We start from the raw sequence: 18,918 nt of genomic DNA, 5'->3' as shown, positions 1-18,918 counted from the left end.
TAGGTTTTCATACCTATCGTTTTTAAATGACGGTATTATTTTTTATTTGTGGACTGGTTATTATTGTTTAATTAAGCGTGCCACTTTGGAAGAAAATCAATTATGATGTAACTACGTTACATGTTTATTATTTAAGAGTCTCCAATATTTGGCACGCTTTTTATACTGCATTCTGAGGAAGCTACTGAATGGTCAGTGGCGAAAACACTTTTGTTCTAAGTAAATAAAAGATGAGTTAAATTGACCTTTTGGATATTGGACAACTTTTTTTACGTTGGGCTCAAGGAAACCAGCTGGTTTTTTCGCTTGTTTTTGTCATTTGGTTCTAGCATATATACATATATATATATATATATATATATATATATATATATATATATATATATATGGAATCACTACGTAATACCAAAACTACACACTCCCAAAGCCCACAATACCGAGACTAAAATCCTTAAACCACACATTACCGACATTTTAAAAGCGCAAAATTCAAAATCGCGAAAGTACTACATACATATAGCACACGCACAAACATACACACAGCCTCCCCCCATAACCAAAGAAACCACCTTACACTAAAGATAAGCAGGGGGGCTTTGCCCCTGCACCCTATGGGGGCTATGCCCCACACACACCCCGACTTTAATATTCCAGCTCCGAGATCACACAGACATACACACAAGGCAAACTCACACCCACACATTATAGCTCCTCTCACACACACACACACACTAAAGCCCCTCACAAACACACTTACACACACATACTTACCTGAACCACAACACCAGAAGCGCTAACTCAAAATCCCTTACCATCGGGATTTTGAATTTCGCGCTTCTGGTCTTTTAGTAATATGCTATTTCGGCTACATGGTCTCGAGCATTTGAAATTCGAGATTTCAAACGTTCGAGATTTAGTAGTGTTCCCATATATATATGTCAAATATTTGTCAAAAATGCACTGTCGCTGAAAGGTAACTAAGCAAACAGTTGTTTGTATGTAGATTTAGTTGTACATCAACATTGACTGTTGATTGTACAACTAAGCAAACTGTTGCTTCGATCGCGATACAGCGGGGATAAGGGAATATACCCTTTTCCCCAATGTAGTGTGATCTCAGAGTGAGAATATTAAAGTGGGGGGTGGAGGGGTACAGCCCCCCACATGGGGGTGCAGGAAGGCTTGCCCCCCTGCATAAACGTGAGTACTGTTTTATTTTTTTAGTTTTTTTACTTTTTTTTTTTTGTGAAAGTGCATTTTAGATAAAATGCACTTTTGAGAACGTGAGTTCGATGTACGTTTCAATGAAACGTACTTTTGATGTATCAACATAGATCCATATATATATATATATATATATATATATATATATATATATATATATATATATAAATATAGTTTATTATCATAATCTGGAAGCAGACTCGGTCAAGTGATTGTATCATTGACCCGCGTCCTCGAAAACTGACAGCCTTGAACTCTGGAAATGTCGTAGTACAAATCAAATCCAATTTTAAGATGAGTGCATGGGTTGAGATATGGGCGAGATTTGTACTTTGACAATATCGGAGTTCGACATTCTCACTATTAGACCTCCAGACTTCGTTCAATGTGAATTCAACTGAATTCACTTCAAGATTCTAATTGTAAACCTATATATATATATATATATATATATATATATATATATATATATATATATATATATATACTATATCTATAGGAATACATTCATTTGAGCGTCCACACTAACCTCGAACAGGTGTATCGCCGAGTCAGAATGTAAAATTTCAAAGTGACGAATGGTCGGAATGTCGTACAAAACACCAAATGTGACATCTACGACCACTCTACCACCTAAACAACTGTTACCATGGGTCAAAAAGGGGGGGGATATTGTGCGTTTCGAACATATTACGTTCAGTAAAAGGAGAATTTGCTGCACTGCTTTCGTACATTTCCCAGTCAGTCATCCACTGGCTGACCAAATGAATGCATACCATATATATATATATATATATATATATATATATATATATATATATATATATATATATGTAAACCACAAAAAAGTCACCTGCACCAAAGTTACTCTGCCAGTAAAGAAGATATAAATCCAAAAGGCACAAAAGGCAGGAGACACCACGCCAAAACCTGTAGAAAACAGTGAATATTTATTAAAACAATAAAATAAAGTAAAATAAAATAAAAAGTGCACTGCCAAGCACTTTCAAGCTAACAAGCCCTTCATCAGATAGTGCATACCTAACAAAGCCAGACATTTAAAATACTCATTAATCAATCAGAAATCAGTATTTTACCCTCCTTTTTCTAAGAATGGGTTTTAAAGGGATAACAGTATTTAAGCCTGGGGGCCTATCTGCCCCAAGTCTAATTATCCACCTAGTCTCTGCACATTCCGTATCATTACTAATATCCCCTCCCCTTACATTATTGCTAAGCAAAGCCAGCTGTAATAGGGGGACAAAGTCCCACAATCAGGAAAATGTTTAAATTTTACTCTGATTCATTTAAAAGTTAATAGAACCACAGGTGTTGCATCGACTTGCATTTCTGCATAATAAAAAGTATGAAGATGTAATGACTACATTATTGACTGACTTAATCCTCACTGACTTACCAGACAATCAAAAATGTTATGAGGCACAAGATAAAAATATGAAGCATCATCCAGGGGTGTGCCAAAGACTTTAGAAATTGTGCAAACCAGAGCCATCTTGTAGCTCCTGTAAAATGTATAAGTTATGAGTCGGTGTGACATCCACACACTGGGCTAGTAATCAAGGAACTTGAATCCTCACCACTGACACTGGAGATGAACGTTCACTTGGAATACAAATGGATACGCTCAGCATTTCCAGATGCAGACCTCTCTACATCAAGTACAATTTCCCTTCAGAGCACACAGGAAACATATTCAGTCCAGGGTCTGGATCACTCTACCTGTCTCCCTCCAGATTCCCAGTAGGACTCCCCACCTGTACAGCTGTAGAGTTAGGTTCTCAGCTGAGTGTGCAAGCCAAGTCTTCCAGCACCCTCTGTGAAACCAGTGCTTCATAGCTGATACACACACACACACACACACACACACACACACACACACACACACACACACACCCTCACACTCTGTGAGATTTAATTTTTCACACGCACACCTGGGAAAAGCTGGCACAGACTTACCTGCTATACCCCCTTCTGCCCAGAGTATAACATAGTTATCCCTACCACCAGACACTCCTCAATCAACTACTCTAAGGCCCTTACCAAAGGGTGGCCAATTATACTATGTAATGTTAATGCTAATACAAATGGTAGTAGATGACCAAGACAGCTAGGCCTTCTGGAATGGCCCACACATTGTCACCAAATAAATATAAGCACTCTCAAATGTTAAATAATTTCCAAAAGGACCAGCCACAATAAAAGTTTTACATATATTTAATAGTAAATAATAAAAGAACATGAAAATACTGTCTATATTTACAGTAAACTACTGTTCAAATCACAGGAAATATTGAACATAACATTGATGGACAGACTCAGACAAATAAAGGAAAATGAATATCTAAACTAAGCTTCACTATATTTTCCTGACTGAATCTAGGAGAATTACTATTCCCTTCTTACTTAATAGAGCAAGGCAGATGATAATGTTGAGTGGTCCTTCTTGTTGTCAGGCCCAAGACAGAATACTCAAAACTGAGAGACTTCTCAGTGTAATACCTAAAACATAATTTCCAAGATGGCTGTCAGTATGACCTCAGCTGGTCACCTGATTCTAGGTTCTCACAGTATTCCCCTTTGAAGCTGAGACAAGAATTTAGCATAGATGGCTACGATGCACATTTAAATGTTTATGGCAGTGCCCTGCAGCCATGGAACCATTACAGCATTTCCCCTCTTTTTACTGAGCTAATGAACAAAGGCTTCTTCCAGACCTACCATCTCCAGTCCTATTCTTCATGGTGGTATGCCATTTTAATGGTTAAACAGCTCATTTATAGTTCCCTTATTTTTCTTAAGGTAAGCTAGCTGGTTAACCACTGCACTTCCAGTGTTCTTTGCTAACATATATACATACACTATCAAGTGTATATTCCTTCTCTGTCCAGCAGGACTCACTGTTAATGCATTTTTTAACACTAGTAACTTTACAAACACATTTTGATTTTCAAATGCCATATTGTTCCAGTACATTTGTAACATAAGCATTTGTACAAATCAATTTGATATTCAAATGCCATAAAGTTCTAATACATTTGTAAGATTAGCATTTGTGCAAATCAGTTTGATATTCATATGCCATGCAATTCTAATGCTTTTGTAACACAGGCATTTGTATAAATCATTTTGATAGTTAAAACACATATCATTCTTTATAGAACTCCAGCTGGCTATTCTGCCACTAGCCCACATCGTCACAGTTGGCACTGCTGTACATTATCTCTTTGGCCACATGACACAGACTGCCTTTTGGCTCCAGTGCTACACTGCAACAAGTCTCTGTAGAACATCCAGAAGACCTTCACTTACAAGGTAGTACTGTAGCAGGCCTCTATGCCATATCATGGTAGCCAGTCCCATGGATGTCCATCCACAATGGTGCTGACATTCAACTCTAAGCGTCTGCGGCATATCACAGCAGACAGTCCCAGAGGTCCAGCCACACCAATGCCAGTGTTTTGTAACAAGTCTGTGTGCTATATAATGGCAGGTAGTCCCACAGGTCTATTTATATAAGAAGCAATATGTAGTATTAACAATCCTCTGTGCCACAACATGGAAGGTGGTCCACAAATTGACATTCATCCTCTGCACTCAGGCAAGCTAGGCCAGCACATACAGTATACTCTTACCACACTATCTATGGCTAGACTAACAAGATTAATGCATCTAAACCCACCACAATGTGCACCTCTGAATTCACAGACTTCAAAAAGACATACCTATTAAAATTATATGATGAGCTCTCAAAATTGAAATGCAAAATTCCCAACCCTCATGTAGCCTCAGTTATCATTTATCCCAATGAATTTTACTCAGGTCTAAGAAGCAGCATGAACCAAGCTGTCACAGTCTGCACCAGATATACTGGCAAATGTAAAATTTAACCATCTGGATGGAATGCCGCATTAATATGCAGTATAATAAAAGGAAAAAAAAAACTAAAAGGCTATAGTAATAATCAAACTTTACCCGCTTTAATGATGCTGTCAAAAAGCTCAACAAAAATATGAAAGTTACCATAAAGAAGACCATAGTAGATCACACAATACAATTGGTATCTGCAGTCAAAATAATAAAAAAATCTTATTTAACTACTAAAACTGTTCAACTTAAGCACAGGATATATTCCTGAATTATTGAAAATGGCTATTATTATGCCCTTCCATAATGGTGATTCACCTCAAATCTCAGGAACTATAGACCCATCAACATGTCTGTAAAAATCATTCACCGTATTAATTTATGTCTGATTTCATAAGCTCAGATATAATAACTAAATAAAATAATGCTGTAGACCTGCAACAATATGGTTTTATCTAAAGGAGACCATGGTCATTTGATTTTGAAAACTATTTTGAGAAAGTCACTGAAGATATGGATAGCAGCCATGCAGTTCATACAGTGTACTGGGATCTAGCCATGACCTTTGACACTTTTCCTCATGCTGTTATTGCAGGTAAGCTTAAATGCCTTAACACAGACCCTTATGTTGTAAGACAGCAAACTAGCTGATGGTACCCGCTTAGTTAAAGCAGCAGATGCCACCTCGCAAAGTAAAAAGTTAGCTAGTGGCATTCCTCAGGGCTCCCTTCTGTTCAGTATCTTCTTGTTGGACCTCCAAACAACTAACCGGAATGTATCACAATCACAAACTAAATTTGCTAATGACTGTAAGCTGATGCAGTTATTCACTTAGCAGCTGACACCAGAAATTAACTTTAGCATTGTCAGCTTAGGTAAACAAAACATAACGGCTGCTTACATTATAGCTGGTACCCCACTCCAGAATGATATGGTCATCAGAAATCTTAACACTGCTCCCTATCTTTTGACAACCATGTAACAACAGTAATCAGGAAATCCTTCTGTCTAGCCCAGTTAATAATTTGCAGTATCTTGTCCAAGTAAAAGGAAGTTATCTTTCCTCTGTACTCTACCATGAGAATATAATGTCCTTTTGTATTCATCGGTTCAAAGACATCACACAGATACAACCCCCCTAGAAATTCCTGACTAAAAAGATCACCAAACTAGAGATCCTCATTTAACAAAACAGGCTTGAAACTCTAACCCTTTGCTTTTATAGACCCCTGTGCTGTGATTTCTCTCTACCATTCTGAGTTATTGGTGTCCCAATCCTCCTTAATCTCTTAGATGTCTACAAAACAAATGGTTCCATAAACACTCAAATTAAAGACTTGAATCTCCATCAACATGCAAATAAAACATGTTGGAGAGGCTAAATGTATTACTCAGTGCTTTCCTCATCTCTGGAATATGTTACAAAAAAAACAGAGTGATAGTCATTCTTGCTTTAAGGCAAACTTTAAAAATAAGAGAGGCTCTCATAAATTCATCCCCAACCTGACTTGTTTGTAGCCACTGGAGACAGGCAATGTGATAAGGGTGGGTACAGACAAGGGTGACCACTGCCTTGAATACTCTGTGAATCTATAACTTTGTGCGATGGTCAGTACTTTCATTTTTTTTTCTTACCACAGTATCAGGACATGGGTAGCCAACCCATGACCTGTATACTATGAACTATAAGCACCTGTGATCAGTTGCCCTTAGCAACCGATCACAGCGCTGAGTTGGCAATCTCATCATGTAGTACTATGACAGAGACTACCGTGCTTGCAGTTGGTTGCTCTTAGCAACCAATCCCAGTGCTTTTCTGGCAATTTCTAGCCAAGTAGTCATTTGATTGGTGGTGGAGAGGAGTTATAGAGTTGTTTTGCAGGTACATTTACTTTTTTTTTTTTTTTTTTTATTGTGGCAGTGATAACAGTAAACATTAGCCAGAGCAGAAGCAGACTATATGACTATACATTTTTTTTTTTTTTTTGCTTTTAGCACAATCAGTGTAGGGGAGAATCAAACATAATTGAGTGACAAAATCAAGGAGAATTTATAACTATTTATAACTGTTACTCTAATTCACTTAAACATTAGTTTGCCTCAACATGCATTTTTCCAAACAATAGGAGGTATGAAGGTATGTGTAGCATTATTAATTTGTCTGTAATCCACAGTGATTTACCACAAAATCAAGGACAGGGCAAGAAACAATAAATGTGAAACAAAAAACAGAAATGCATTGCAACATCAGGTACAACTGAGAGCATTTTTATCCTTTGTTGACTAGGTTAGTCTCTTTAGGCTAATGGCCTCTTTTCAGGAGAGACCTCAGAGGATATTTATACTAGTACGAGAAATTTCTCCAGGGCATTGCAGAACTTCCCCCTAACCTTTTTGATAGGTTCCATAGGTTGTTTTACATTCACCTCAGCTACCACCAACTCAGGCCGATGGTATCTTGATTATATATCTCAGGAGTGCAAACCCCACAAAAAATGCTGCACTGCAATACAATGCCAGCAGTCCAATTACCTGGACAGGGAATAGAACCCACAGCCTTCTGGTCTTCCAGAACTAAAGGCAAGTGTTTGTCCTGTTGTGCCACTGACACTGTGTGCCTCAGCTTCTTTGTTCAAGAATTCTGGACATAGCAAAAAATATTTGGGAGACAAAATCAGGGATAACGTTTATAATTACTCTTAATTCACTTAAAAAGTTAATAGAATATCAGGTCTTGCCTCAATGTGCTGTTTCTAAATAATAATAAGTATGAAACTATAATGTCTGGCATTATTGATTTCTTAGTGATTTACCAGAAAATCTAAAGTTGCATGAGATACAGGGGGAAAATGAGAAAAGATAGGGACCTTCTGCAAAAGGAGAGGCAAAACCATGATGTTGTATGCATGCACACAATTTATGTTGTATTTTCTCTTTAAGAGGATAAAAAAATTCTATATGCAGATGTAACTGGGAGTCTATGCAGTCATACTTCTCAACCTCTCAGTGTAAGAAATCTGGACATAGGCCCAGAAATAGGGACAGATTTTAAATATCGCTCCTATAAACTTAGAAATTTGCGAGAATGACAGATTTTACATTATTATGTATTTTCTGAAGGACTGGAAGTCTAAAATTTAAATGTCTGCCATTATTTAATATTATTTACTGACTTTAATTCTCAACGATTTGCCAGAAAACCACAAATTTTATGAGCACCAGAATAAAAATTAGAGGTAAAAATCTGGACAGTCTGCAAAATCTGAACATTTGAGAGGTATGTATGCAGTATACTTATAGTCCATGTGACAGCACCTTTTTATGAATGGAATCAATACATTTATAGCTGCACACTGAGAAATGCAATCACACAAAGTCCACACAGGATGAAAAAAATGCCATAAGTGTTTTAAGATGTGTACACTCGTACCAGCACACACTTGCATACCCTCACATATGCAATTGCGAACACTCACACACAGACATACACAGACACAAACACTGAGTCAGGATGCTCCTCACTTCTGGAAAAGAAAAGAAAAGAAAAATGTAGATTGCACATGCCTCGGATTGACCCTAGCATTTACATACAAGTATGAAACTCCACAGATTGGCATTACTAACTGATCATAATCCTCAGTGACTTACCACAAAAAATCAGAACTTTTAGGAGGCAGGGGAAACATATGAGGTCAAAATTAGAAAGGTTCTGCAAAATTACTTGAGAGATAATTGCATTCAGCAGAACAGGTCAGAAAGCATACTTTGCAATGTGGTTTTGATTCCTTGGAGGCCTCTTGTAGGGCCGCCGTTACTGGATCTGTGATTAGAAGGCATGCCTGGCTCAAGGAGCAAATTCTGCCTGATCGTGTTAAAGCTAAATTGTTGGATGCCCCTTTGCAGCATGATAGTCTGTTTGGTAATAAGGCAGAATAGGTTTTAAAGAAAATGGAAGACAAAGCTAAATCTATGCAAACTCTAAAAGATTTCTTGCAAGTGCAGCCACCCAGGTTCAGTAGACACTGGCCTACTAAAAATTGGTCCTTGCCTGTGTCCAACAGAGCCACTCAAGACAAATCCAGGCACTCAAAAGGCTCCAGATACCAATCACAGGGTTCTTACAGGTCAAAGCAATGGGGAACCTCCACCTCCAAATCTGGAGGAAACAAAGCACAACCATACAGTAAGCAGTCTCGATGACTTTCCTCTACCATCACCAAGCACTTATCTTTTGGCAGCCCCCTTGGGGGGGGGGGGGACTAGCACTTCATGCTCAAAATTGGCAGTTAATTACCCAGGACAAGTGGGTAATAAACATAGTATCCCAGGGGTACAGATTTAATTGCCATACTTTGCCAATTACAAACGGATGGCTGGATCTGCCACAAAACCAGTGGGCAGAGGCCCAGAAACAAATCATGTCCCTCATGGATATGGGGGGTATTCAACCGGTACCAGAAAAGGAGAAAGGACAAGGTTTTTATTCAAGACTTTTCCTGGTACCCAGAAAAGACAATTCATGGCATCCAATATTGGACATATCAATTTTGAACACGTTCCTGGACATTCCAAAATTCAAAATGCTGACTTTACAACAGCTACTGCCTATGCTAGGCAAGAATGCTTGGTTAGTAACTCTAGACTTAAAAGAGACATACCTGCATATCCCAGTAAGGGAATCATGCAGAAGATACCTCCGCTTCAAAGCAGGTTTTTTGCATTACCAATTCTCTGCACTGACCTTTGGCTTATCTACTGCACCCAGGGTCTTTACAAAGTGCCTGGCACCAGTAATTGCATTCTGCAAATGAAGAAGCATACAAATTTATCCTTATCTGGATGATTGTCTCATTGAAGCAGAGGACAAGGACACTCCTTCAACATCTGGCGTTTGTAAAAAGGCTTCTAGCATGCCTAGGGTACACCATAAATGAAAAGAAATCACAACTGTTACCCTCTCAAATAATCACATTCCCTGGGTGCAAGCTTGAATACAACTGCCCAGATGGTTTACCTCATGCCAGACAAAGGCAACTGACAACATACTTCAAACAAATGGCAACAAAAACCCAGTTATCTGCAAGACAAACTCTGCAGGCTTTGGGGTTCATGGCATCCTGCATTCTACTAATTCCATATGTGAGACTGCATACGAGGAAACTTCAGTGGTACCTAAAAAGTTTATGGAGCCAACATTGTCACAGTCTGGAAACAATGATTCCTCTCATTCCCTGCCTACAACAGGAGTTTCTTTGGTGGGCAAAGGCATGTCAACAAAACAAGGGACTGTCATTCACTCTACCCCCTGCCACCCAAACCCTAATTACAGACGCATCAGACTATGCTTGGGGGGCCCACCTGGCAGGGAGATGCATTCAGGGCAAAGGGAGCCCAAACCAAATGCATCTGCATATCAACCAGAAAGAGATGCTAGCTGTTCAGAATGCTCTGACAGCCTTCAAGGACTTACTTCATCCTGGACAACTACTGATAAAGACGGACAACACCACAATGATGTGGTAACTAAACAAGCAGGGGGGTACACATTCCTAGCCCCTTTGCAGACTAGCCATGGCCTTGTGGAACACAGCCTTGACTTACCAAGTACATCTTCAAGCTCAATTCCTGCCAGGAAAGCAAAATACTCTGGCAGATGACCTAAGCAGAAATCTTATGGATCCGCACAAATGGAAACTGGATCCACAAATCTTCAGCATGTTAACACAGAAATGTGGGAGCCCAGACATAGATCTATTTGCCTCTCCCCAAAATTATCAGTTGGACAAATTCTGCACAAGAACTCATCACAAAAAAGCATGGAAAGTGGATGCCCTATCCTTCAGCTGGAAAAACCTATCAGTCTATGCCTTCCCTCCTCTGCCTCTATTCTCCAAGGTCTTACTAAAAGTCAGACAGGAAAAACCAAAAATGATCCTAGTTGCTCCGAACTGGCCTCGCCAGCACTGGTACCCACTTCTAAGGAATATGTCTCAACTTCCTCCATGGTACTTGCCTCAAATACCTCATCTACTGTCTCAGCAGAACTATTAAATGCTGCACACTTCACTCCAAACTCTGAATCCTGCAGCATGGCTAATCAACTAATTATTCAAACAACACCTCTCAGTAAATCTGTGATGGATGTCATTTTGGAAGCCAGAGGGCCTAGTACTAGAAAATCTTATATGATAAATTGAAGAAATTCTGTGCTTGGAACCAAGGACAAGGAACAGACACAGCAAAGCCCAATGTTCCTCAGATTTTACAATATTTGACTGAGATGATTGACAAGGGCCTATCTTTTTCTTCAATAAAAATTCATGCCTCTGCCATCTAGGCTCATTACAACACAGAGCCTCCCCTCTTTTCTCATCCTCTGCTTAAACAGTATCTTAGAGGGGGGCTAAAAATTTAAGGCCTCCCAGAAGATCACCAGCTCTTGCATCGGACCTCAGTTTTGTGCTGGAAAAAACTCACCCTGATTCCTTTTGAACCAGCAGCTACAGGCTGTCATGGCAGTGAAGCCTTTTATTATATTTTACCCAGACAGAGTGTCCCTCAGGACCAATCCTTCTTTTATGCCTAAGGTGGTATCCACTGTGGCTCTTAACCAGACCATTCACCTGCCAACATTTTACCCAAATCTGCAGAACAAGGGGGAGTGAATTCTGCATTCATTAGATGTACACAGACAACTAAGATTCTACTTAAACAGGACCAAATCTCTAAGAAAGTCTGAGCAACTACTGGTAGCATTTGCTGCAGGGTCAGAGGGGAAGGCTGTATCAAAGCAGACTATTTCTAAGTGGATTAGCCACTGCATTTGTTTCTGCTACTTGCACCATGGTAAACCTGTGCCCAAGGGGATCAGATCGCATTCCACCAGGGCTGCCTCTACTTCAGCAGCTTTTCTCAGAGGGGTTCCAACCAAAGACATTCTAGAAGCTGCTACTTGGAGCTCTGTTCATACATTCACAAAGCATTATCATTTACCTCTCTTCTCCAAATCCAGGGCAGACTTTTCCACTGCAGTTCTGCAGGGCCTTATAGCCGCTCCTAATGCTGTTCAGTTCTGTCCTCCCATCCATAGCTTTGGGATTCCAAATGTAATGACTGCAACAGTGAAACATGAAGAACATAGTACAGTTGTGTACACTTACCATAAATGTAGATGTTCGAGTGTATTCACTGTTGCAGTCCGGGTTACCCACCCGCCATCCCTCTTTCTATACATTTTCTTTCCTTCTCTATACTCAAAAGCCTTTGTGTTGTATTTGCTTTTAGATGAGGGTAAAATTTATGTTTCTAAAAGTGCATTTATTTATATATTTACTTTTGCTCCCCATTTGGGGGGCACCTGACATCTGGGGCGAGAAAAACTGAATAAAATGGCGTTGGCTGCATGTTTTATACCCCTGACGACCTGATGTCATGAAAGAGGAGACAGCAACCGACGCAGGACCCAAGACTTTGTTGTTCAGGCTGACTGAGAGCAGCCTGCCAGCAGATTACCCAAATGTAATGACTGCAACAGTGAATACACTCGAACATCTACATTTATGGTAAGTGTATACAACTGCACTTTCTCCTGCCCCTGATAACCTACCTCCCCAATTCCTAAAACTTGCTGCTAACTCTATTTCCCTTCCTGACACCATTCTAATCAACCAATCAGTGCAAGAATCCACTGTCCCCTCTATTTGGAAGCAATACTACACTATCCCACTACATAAAGGAGGTAACTCCACAGAACCATCTAACTTCCGTCCCATTGCTATTCTTTCTCCCCTCTCCAAAATTCTCGAAAAGTGTATCCATTCTCAACTACTTTCTCACCTTACTCAAAACAATCTTTTAACCACCGCCTAGCATGAGTTCAGACCCAAACACAGTACTAACACTGCACTCTTATCCTTCTCACATACAGTAGCTGAGGCCAGAGACAATAGCAAACTCATGCCCTGCCTTTTCTTAGATCTCTCAAAGGCTTTCAATACTGTCTCTCACAACCTTCTACTTCATAAACTTTCTCAGCTGAACATTTTCATCCCCACTCTTAACTGGTTCTCAGGTTACCTGTCCAATCACCTTACAAGCAGTTAAATGGCAAAATTCCTTCTCTCCCTTTCTGGCAGTTCAGACTGGTGTTCCTCAAGGTTCAATTCTCAGTCCCCTCCTTTTCAGTCTCTTCACCAATGACCTACTCACTGCCTGTAACCTCTCCTTTATAATAAAGTATGCAGATGATTCAACTCTGATCTCCATTTTTGACTCTCTATCAACAACCTCCACCATTCCACCCAAACTTCATTTCATTCTGTTGAGAAGTGGCTCACCAACAATCAACTCATCCTGAACCCCTCTAAAACTAAGCTCTTATTATTCCTGCCTAAACTCTAGCCTACCACAAATCCAGCTTTCTCTTATCCTTTCTAAATGGCACCATCATAAGACAAGACTCACACACTAAACTCCTGGGTGTCATCATAGATGACCAGCTCAAACTAGACCTCCACATACTTCATTCCATAAAGAAAACACACCAAAAACTGGGCCTGCTATACAGAAATAGCAAATTCCTGACCCCTAACTCAAAACTACTGCTAGCCCAATCCTATCTCCTCCCTGCCCTCCTCTCTGGCTCCCCTCTATTTTCTAATCTACAAAATAACCTGCTGGCAAAGCTTGACCAAACCTACAACAACATTGCTAGATTTGTCACCAGCAGCTCCTATAAATCCCATCACTGCACAGCACTCACAAAACTACATTGACTTGAACTCCCACACCTTCTGGCCAAACATCAGCTAATCCAAGCTTTTACAATTCTTAATTCTAACTCTGACTGTCCATCTCTATCCAACCTGATCTCCTGGTACACCCCTCCCCGTTCCCTGTACAGCTCCGATAAACACTTTACTACAAGTCTATAGACCCAATAAGAACCTAGGTGAAATACTCTATAAACACCCAATTTCCCTTATCTGGAACAAACTTCTACTCCAAATCAGAAGCCATACCTCCCTTTCTAACTTCAAACATGACCTGATACTGTATCTCCATAACAACCCTATATGTAGCTGCAACCACCCTACTTAACCCCTCCCTCTCCCTATACCCACTTTACCACTAAGTCTGATCTATAAGACCTTTCCTATTTCTATAACTTACTATATCTATCTGCTCCCTCTTCTACACTCTCCCTCTTGATCAATACATCCCTCCTCTACTACTTTCTTCCTCTGCACCATCTCTTCCTCTAATCTGAGACCCCTTGTACATACACATTTCTCTATTTTTTTTTTTACTCCTGCACTAGTTTCATCCTCAGATCTGAGGCCCCCTGCACATACACAATTTCTCCTTCTAGCCACTAATCTAATAATACCATATTATTTTCAAATGATTACCTCTAACCTTAATTCCCTTACTGCATTCCTCTTGATTTATTATCGTTGGTTTTCCTTTTACACCCTTATTATTATATTTTTGTATATAGCTATGTTTATTTCTATGGAGTACATTATTTTTTTTATCCATTGTATTCATGACATTGTTTTGCTCTGTATTATTGTAAACTTGTCTCTACTTATATCTGTTTGGGGCTTTCCCCCTCGGGTCTCCACTGAAAAAGGGTAAATTCTTACCCAGCTGGACCAACCCGGTTAACAAAAGCAAAATAAATAAATAAAATTTAAGTACAGCCAAAGGATTTGCATTTTATGTTGATTAGATATGCTTTATTGTTTTACAGTAATGTGAAATATGTTTATTTTTTTTCTCATATAGTAACAACACGTCCAAAGACTCCTTGTGAGTTTGAGAGGGACAGACTATCTGGTGGAGAATATGGTCCTAGAGGTCCTCGCCCTCCTATTGTTGGCCATCATATTCCTCAGTGTGACGAGAATGGGAATTACAGCCCTAGGCAATGCCACTCTTCTACTGGCTATTGCTGGTGTGTGGACACAAACGGACAGGAGATCCATGGGACAAGAACCCCACCTGGCACAACTCCTTCACGCTGTGGACCACCAGGTCAGTGTTTTCTGTATTTGTTGTAGTAATGAATACATGTCTAAACTAATGCCCATCTTTGAAGTACTTGCTGTTTTTTTAGGTGAAGAAGAAAGGAGAAAGTATAAAGATACTTGGTTTCTTAATCTGTTGTAGACTTGAAATTTACTTCCTTTTTATCTGCAGTAGTATTCAGCAAAGTATTTTCTTTTAGTTTATCATTAAGGAAAAAAATAGAAAACCCTCATCCTGCAAACCTGGTGCTGCTTTCAATTGCTCATTTCTTAAGCAGAGATTTTTCATGGTGTTAATGGTTTCTTTTGAAGGAATATTCTGAATTGAGTAACCAGCACTCTCACATGAATTTACTGTTAGCAGTATTGCATTGCATCTTGTTTTTGTTGCTGTTTGCTCAGGAGTCTTTGCTGCAATAAGTTTATTATTGTTATCATATAGTTTAGATGAAGTAGCCCTTAGTAATGGCTGCAAAAAATTATCTTGGTTACCAAACAGAACATGAAAGAATATGTTGAAATAAATCACAGCACATTTGCACTGTAAAGAACAAATACTCAATACATTAACGACAAAGTTTCCTTTAATTGAGTTTGTTACATATTCTATGGACTCACAGACAGTGATTGTTGTGCATAGGTTTTTATTAGAATATTAATATATGAAGATCTTATGAAGCCTAGCCCTGCATTACCATGGTAATTATCCACCCTTATATTTTGCAATAAGAATATCCACAAATGGGCTACATAAGTATATGTTGGTTACTTACATGTTTCCTTTACATGAGGGCCATTGGAGCTTAACCAGGTGTGAATTTGTGGTTACCCACCCATTTTTCCAAGTTATGTTTGAACAGAGTAGGAGAAGGACTCTACTTATGTGGAGACAATGGTCAGTTCCATAGTAGTAGTAGTATTTTCTGTGAAATGCACTTATCATTGCATCATGTTCTGTTAATCTTGCAAAGGAGATTGAGGTCCCATCATTGGTTATTTCTAATACCATTGGACTTCCGAATGTGTAATAGGTCTAATAAATTAGGATACGTTGAGGTTCTGTATATGAGGCAGAGGTCACCTCTACATAACCTGTATGATACCAAGAAGACAGACAAGACTTTGAGATAGTCTGCATAGTGTTTATGATTTAGGCCCTTGATGTTTTTTCATAGGGAAACATTGTGGTCATTCTATCTGTGACAACTGTTTGGACAGGTACATACCAAAAGGGACATTGTACTCAGTAACTGGCCTAATGAGTGCCAAGTACAGAGGAACAATTACATCTCTGGATCTGTATGTCACACCCTTCAATATAAGCTGTGCAGTGAAAAAGGACTTACTTACAATAGTGAATATGTGGTGATCAAAGGACAGTTCATTGTCAATATTGGTTCCCACATCGCTTAACTGAGATCAGTTTCCAGGGGGTTGTTTCAATGTTCATATGTTCATAGGTGTTTACTAGGCTAACAACCACAATGGCATTTTTAAGCATAGCCATGCATCCCAAATCTATGATGAGTTCTGGTACCCTTGATAAATGTAAGTAAGGGATTGGGAGATGAAACTTTTACAAGCAGGGGCCTGGGAAATGAACCACTTCCAGGCTACCCATGTCCATTAGAGGTATTGGTGCCAAAACCAGGGATGAATTCCCTGTTCTCCATCAAATTGTCCAAGTTACACTTGAATTGGGTTAGGGAGGAACTCTGCTTCATATGGATGGGGAGACTTTTCCAGAGACCGGGTAGTATCTGGGATACAGTACACACCTCTCCAGCAGATCATATTAATATCGCAGGCAATGTTTAAGAATTTAGAACAGGTAATTCTGGTACAGTTTGTTTTGTGGATATGTAGGAAGTCCATCAGAGTGGGCTCTGACAATGCCCTGTATGCCAGCCATAGATCTTGCCTCAAAAGCCTGGGGTGAGTGAATACAGGGACAGGGCCTTGTCTGCATAGGACCTTTTACTTGCACCCTGTATTCTTTTAGTGAGGAACCTCTGTGGAAGTTCCACTTGTTGGATATGCCTAGTTAGGTACATACCAAAGGGAGCATCATACTCAATGATAGGTCTGATAAATGCTGAATACAGTGGAATAATGACTTCCTTGTACCTAGATGCCATACCTTTGTTTGTAAGGTGTGCAATATAGAATGAGTTCCTCACTACTGTAGATACATGATGGTCAAAGGCTAGATTACTGTATATGTGTGTTCCTAAGTACCTGACTATTAGATCATCTCTAAGGCTTTTGTTGTCAATATGATAATTACTGGGGTGGATGACTTCCCGAAGGGTACTATGATGCATTTCTTTGTATTTAGTTTTAGTCCATGGTTCTGACACTAGTTGTTTGTCTGTGCTGGCTCTTCCTGGAAAACATTTGTGTCATTGTGGGATTCAATAACAGGTCCTAATTTACAATCATCTGCAAATTTAGTCAGCCAGAGGCCATTGACATTTACCTTGACTTCAGAAAAGTGCATGCCAAAAAGGAGTGGTCCCAATTCCTGAGGGACTCCACTTGTGACTGGCCTCCTTGTAGAGGTGGACTCCAGTTCTAACTTCCTGAGTCCTGTCTGTGAGCCAGCTGGCTTTCCACTGGGTGAAATAAGGGTTTATACCTAATCTCTTGCATTTGTCAGTAATCCCCAAATGGGATATTGTGTCAAATGCCTTGGCCAGGTCAAGGTAAGCAGTGTGAACCATTTTGTCACCATCCATTGCTTTGGTAACCTTCTCAAAGAAGTCCACAAGGTTGAGTAGGCATGACTTGCCCTTGATGAAACCAAATTGGGTTGAGTCCAGTCTCTGGAGGGTTACTATATCATTATTGATCATCTCCATGATAATTCCTTCCATGGCTTTGCATATGAGACTAGTGAGATTTATGAGTCTGTAGTTTCCAGAGTCTGTAGATGGTACAGCTTTGTGCATAGGGATGACTGTTGCTATTCTCCAGTCATGAGGCATAAAGTCTGTTTGGAGGATATAGTGAAATAGAAATTTCAGAGGGCATGATAGATCATGTTTCATGCTATTTAGAAGGCATTCTGGGATATTGTCTGGGCCCGTTGATGCAGCATTCTAGGCCTTAGAGAGAGCATTAAAGACTTGTTCCCTAGTGATAGCAGGGGTGTTGTATTTGATAGTATTTCCAGAGGAAAGGTTGAGGAGGAGCGAGAGAAAGGTAAAGTTGGAGCTGAATTTGATGGCCAGTAGGTTTGCTATATCTTCTGGCTCACTATAGGTGGCTCCATTTACAATGAGCTCTTCACGCAAATATGTATTGACTTTGAGTTTGGAAACATAGCTAAAGAATGCCTTGTGGTTGTCCTTGGCCTAGGAGGCCAAATTTACCTCAAATTTGCCTTTGGCAGACTTTGTTTGCTTAGTTTGATGAGAGTACTTTTATCTGGCTGGGTGCTATACCTCCTAATTTTTGCCATGATTTCTTCCTTCTGTTACACAGCCTATTGATTTTGTGATTACACCAGAGTGCATTATTTTTTGAGTTAGTTCTGTACTTCTTCCTGGTGGGTACAGCTGCCTCTATGCAGCTATTAACATACATGTACAGGGTTTCTGTGAACAGTTCTGCATAAGCTACAGTGTTCTCAGGGTTTATGGGGGCTTGAAATTTTGCCAGGTTGTCATTTAATAGCAGGAGTTTAGCTTTAGGGTAGTTCCTGAATATTCCAGGTTTAGCTGGGGGTCCAGGTTTTATTCTTATTTCAAAGGAGACCATTCTGTGGTCTGACTTT

General features: G+C 39.6%; 1 protein-coding gene across 1 annotated transcript in view; it reads left to right on the top strand.

Moving 5' to 3' along the window:
- NID2 (nidogen 2) overlaps positions 1 to 18,918 on the top strand; it is an 891,289-nt gene that overhangs the window by 532,451 nt on the left and 339,920 nt on the right. Inside the window, exon 13 of the mRNA XM_044074330.1 lies at positions 14,899 to 15,147. Coding sequence (XP_043930265.1) covers positions 14,899 to 15,147 — 249 coding nt within the window. The remainder of the gene's footprint in view (positions 1 to 14,898; positions 15,148 to 18,918) is intronic.

This window comes from Protopterus annectens, chromosome 6.part0 (genome assembly GCF_019279795.1).
Source record: "Protopterus annectens isolate FY-2018-M chromosome 6.part0, PAN1.0, whole genome shotgun sequence".
Taxonomy (NCBI): Eukaryota; Metazoa; Chordata; order Ceratodontiformes; family Protopteridae; genus Protopterus; species Protopterus annectens.
This window is presented reverse-complemented; position numbering and strand designations above follow the sequence as displayed.